At 42.2% G+C, this 4,911-nt stretch overlaps 1 protein-coding gene across 1 annotated transcript; it reads right to left on the bottom strand.

Moving 5' to 3' along the window:
• Positions 1 to 229: 229 nt before the first annotated feature.
• On the bottom strand, positions 230 to 811 carry LOC119334231. Its single transcript, XM_037606834.1, has one exon. It carries the CDS (start codon positions 710 to 712, stop codon positions 437 to 439), a length of 276 nt encoding a protein of 91 aa, XP_037462731.1. The 5' UTR covers positions 713 to 811; the 3' UTR covers positions 230 to 436.
• Positions 812 to 4,911: the final 4,100 nt, after the last annotated feature.

Genomic DNA, 4,911 nt, shown 5'->3' with positions numbered 1-4,911 from the left:
ATATTTAGAGTGAGTTGGGATTAGTAAATATGAAAGGTGCATAAGTCTTTGGTTCTTACATCTAAGAGATAGACAGGAGGTCTTGTGTTCAATTCTCACAATGTTGATTTATTTTGACCCAATTATTTTTCACGGTCTCTGTATGAAAGCCCATAAAAGGCCCATCAACATACAAGTAACTGGCTTAGATTGCTTAACGTGTGTAAACCAAACATAAAGGACTAAATCAAACCAAGAATACTTATTCCCTTTAATAGTAGGTATAAATATAGATATAGATATAGATAGAAATATAATATCGCGAGGTCTTCTTCATACATGGTCATGGAGACGTGATGTTGCTGCTGCCATTGCTGATCAGTCTCTGCTAGGCGGTAGCTTGCTGATCGGCCTCTGCTCCGAATGAAAATATGTAATACTCATGTAACAAGGTGAATCAATACTGGCCGGGCCAGAGGAAGGCGCCCATGGCGAACCTCCTCTTTTCCTCGATGTCGCCTGTGACAGGGAGGCCGTACTCTCGGAGCAGGCAGTCGACGCGCCACTCCGGCATCGCCTCGTAGTCCGCCTTCCTGTACCGCGGGTAGTGCAGCGGCATCTGGAAGCCGCAGCTGAACGTGCCGCTCTGCTGCTGCTTCTGGCCGCCGACGGCCACCTTGCCGCCGTTGGCCTTGGCCATGCTCACGCTCACGGCAGGGCCCAAGGATCCCATGTCTCTGTGTGCGTGTGTGTGTTTGTGTTTCCTTGCTGCCTCTCATCACCTTGTAACTTGCAAGCAACTCTTGGTGTTGTTAAGAAGGAAGTGCTAGCTGATGGAAATGTTTTATAGATGGTGTGAGATGGAGGAATAATCAATCAGACTCATAAAACTCTAGACCTTTCCTGGTGCAGCCGATAGATCGATGTCTAGTCGAATCGCCAACCAAATCATTGACACAGCAAGTGTTGGAGCGTGCTCCAGCAACGCAGTGAAGCAATAAATTCCAACAGCAGCGTGCTCCGTCCTCGCCGGTAAGGCAGCGTCGTCGACCTCAGGGCATCCACCTCCCCTACCTCGCGCCGGCGTCGCTGTCGGAGTCAGGCCGAGCACACGCCACACGATCGATCATACGCTATCCCACATGATTGATCGAGGATGTGGCTACACGAAGCAACACTTGCAGACTAGCTGCATGATTAGGAGGTAACAATTAATGGATTTACCAGTTGGATCACTTGCACGTAACGGTGTGGCTGCAGGAACAGAAGCTTCGAGGATCTTGGGGCGGCGATTGATGGGTCATGGGTGGCCATGTAGGGTTACCTGCGCGGCATGGAACTGTGTTAGAAGAATTTCTTTGCGAGCCCTCGGTTGTTGGGACGCAGTTTGGCACTCGGAGAGCAAAGTGTAGACCAAATCTGTTCACTAGTTTTTTTTTACAGTAAAAAATATGTTCGCGAGTTGATTCCCGAAAGTTAACTGCACGCCCGATCGCAAGTGAAATTACAGATCTGAGGACAAGGACATGGATCAGATTGTTCTCGAAAGCAAGTTTTGGCATTTCTGATACTCGCTCCGATCATAGCGGCTGCGTCAATTAATTCGGATTGGAGGGAGTACATGATTTTGGTGTGCATTTTCTAACAGAAGGGAAAAGGACTGTGCGATTAACCATCTGTGTTTTTTTAGATGAAATGTGAAATATAAAACACGAGGATATGTATGTTCCATATTTATGGTACAGTCTTGCTAAGTCTCACTTGACTCGGACTTCATCGATGCTATATCAGTGAGATTTTACACCGAGATCCATGAAAAAAATCTTTTTCTTTTTTTTCTGTCTTGCATATTATGTCACTTGATTAAGATTTTGTTTAATCTCAGTCGATTGAGACCTAGCCACATAATTTACGATACACATAACCTCCGGTCCTTCAGGTAGAAGGCGGACAGAGGCAAAATGGTCTTTCAGGACCTAAGAGCTTAGAATGAGACTGGAAATTAAGCCAATTGCAACGAATTGTCTTTAGAAAGCGATGTCATTGAAATGGAAGAATGGACATTTATTCAAAAGTAAATATGAGATTTAGGCATGTTTTATACCTCTTTTGATGGTATGACTCTGATGGGATATTTGGAAAAATTATATCATAAAAGATCCCATAAATGTGTTTGCATGATTGAGTCATAATATCAGGAGTCGTCAAATTCTTACAGAATGCATATCTATGTCACCCAATTACATATAACAATACTCGTTATGGTTATCATTGAGTAGTACAATGCACTCTCCGAAGTGTTGTTCTAATCCCAAGCTCATGCGAGCTCGGGTGAATAGTGAAATAAAAAAAATGAAAAAAAACTAATTTTTTGTGTGAAACATTGAAAAATGTTTTGATAGTTTGTAAAATTTCATCATGAAATGGCATTCGTGGAAAGTGTGGCAAAAAACAACATCGATGATCCAAAATGCGTTTGAAAATAACAGTTTGGAGCGTCGATTTTTTTTCTGCCACATTTTCCATGAATGTCATCTGGTGATGAAATTTGGCAAGCTAACAAAACATTTGTCTATGTTTCACAAAAAAAATTAATTTCTTTTCAATATTTTTTCTATTTTACTGTTCATCCGAGCTCACATGAGCTCGGGATCAGAACAGTCGCTCTCCATGCTCTTTATCTTTCTTTCTTTACTATGTTTCACTTTATTCCTTCAATACCAGGGTGTTTTTTTACACCATTGATAGCCCACAAGTATAGGGGATCGCAATAGTTTTCGAGGGTAGAGTATTCAACCCAAATATATAGATTCAACACAAGGGGAGCCAAAGAATATTTGAAGGTATTAGCAGTTGAGTTGTCAATTCAACCACAACTGGAGATTAATTATCTGCAGCAAAGTGATCAGTAGCACAGTAATATGATAGTTTTGATAGTAGTAGCAGTAGCAATCGTAACAGTAACAGTGATAGCAGTAGTTTCGTAGTAGGTGTAACGTGATGATAGCAGTAGTAACTTACCAGAAACAATATAGGATAAATTCGTAGGCATTGGATCGGTGACTTGTTGGATGATATTCATCATGTGACAGTTATAACCTAGAGCGATACGGCACTAGCTCTAGTTCATCGATATAATATAGGCATGTATTCCGTAAATAGTTATGCGTGCTTTATTAAAAGAATTTGCATGACATCTTTTGTCCTACCCTCCCGTGGCAGCGGGGGCCATACTGGAAACTAAGGGATATTAAGGTCTTCTTTTAGTAGAGAACCGGAACAAAGCATTAGCACATAATGAATACATGAACTCGTCAAACTACAGTCATCACCGGGAGTGGGCCCGGTTGTTGTCACTCCAGGGTTGCCTGATCATAACATGTAGTAGGTGACTATAACTTGCAAGATCGGATCTAGAACATGGATATAATGATGATAACATAAACGATTCAGATCTGAAATCGTGGCACCCGGACCCAAAGTGACAAGCATTAAGCATGGCAAAGTCATAGCAACATCAATCTAAGAACATAAAGGATACTAGGGATCAAGCCCTAACAAAACTAACTCGATTACATAATGAATCTCATCCAACTTCTCACCGACCAGCGAGCCTACGAAGGAATTACTCACACCCGATGGGGAGCATCATGGAATTGGCGATGGAGAAGGGTTGGTGATGACGAAGAATGAAGACCCCCCCCCCCTCTCCGAAGCCCCAAACGGACTTCAGATCTGCCCTCCCGAGAAAGAACAGGGCTTGGCGGCGGCTCCGTCTCGTGGATCGCGACAATTCTTTCTCCCTGGTTTTTTCTCCGAAAATAGGATTTTATAGCGTCAGTTTCAGGGTCTGCGGGGCCACCAGGTGGGGACAACCCACCTGGGCGCGCCCTGGTGTGTTGTGCTCTCCGGAAGGTCTTGGCTCTACAAATTCTTATTATTGATATGAAAAATCCTCGCAAAGTTTCATTTCATTCTGAGAACTTTTATTTCTGCACAAAAACAACACCATAGTAGTTCTGCTGAAAACAGCGTCAGTCCGAGGTTAATTCATTCAAATCATGCAAATTAGAGTCCAAAACAAGAGGAAAAGCGTTAGGAAAAGTAGATACGTTGGAGACATATCAACTCCCCCAAGCTTAAACCTTTGTTTATCCTCAAGCAATTCAGTTGATAAACTGAAACTGAAAAAGAAAACCTTTTACAAACTCTTTTGCTCTTGTTTGCATAAATAAGTTTAAACAGCACCCAGGTTTTCAGCCAACATTATAACTAACCATGTCGACAATAACTCTTAAAGATTATAATAACTCATATCAATGACATAATCAGCTAGCGAGCAATAATAAGGTATCTCAAACGGCAACATGTTGCCAAAACAACCATGATATAATATGACAATAATGGTATCTCGCTAGCCCTTTCTGAGACCGCAAAACATAAATGCAGAGCACCTCCAAAGTTCAAGCAGCAACTAAACATTGTAATTTATGGTAGAAAAGATCCAGTCATGATGCACCCAACATTAGCTACACACAATGCATAAATCATGGCAACTGTGCTCTTCTTAGTTTCTGGCGCTTGTTTTAGAAGGTGGTGACACAAATAAAAGTAAATAGATAGTCCCTTCGCAGAGGGAAGCAGTGGTTTGCAGAGGTGCCAGAGCTCAATTTTTAAAACATAGGTACATGATATTTTGAGGCATGCACCCTTCTCATTTACTTCACGACCATCAATTATCAATATCTCCCATGCTAAACAGGCTAGTGGTGGTTCCCAAGCAATAAAAGTAAAGGTTTACTCCCGCTCCACCAACAATCACAATCCACGGCTTGTCTGAAACAACGGGTGCCCTCCAAACCAACATAGTCCCGGGGGAGTTTTGTTTAATTATTTGCATTTTTTAGTTCAGGACTGGGCATCCCTATTACC

This window comes from Triticum dicoccoides, chromosome 7A, assembly GCF_002162155.2.
Source record: "Triticum dicoccoides isolate Atlit2015 ecotype Zavitan chromosome 7A, WEW_v2.0, whole genome shotgun sequence".
Lineage (NCBI taxonomy): Eukaryota > Viridiplantae > Streptophyta > Magnoliopsida > Poales > Poaceae > Triticum > Triticum dicoccoides.
This window is presented reverse-complemented; position numbering and strand designations above follow the sequence as displayed.

Bases quoted from the DNA above. Each gene is read 5' to 3' on its own strand.
- LOC119334231 (XM_037606834.1), bottom strand. From the start codon at position 712: ATGGGATCCTTGGGCCCTGCCGTGAGCGTGAGCATGGCCAAGGCCAAC.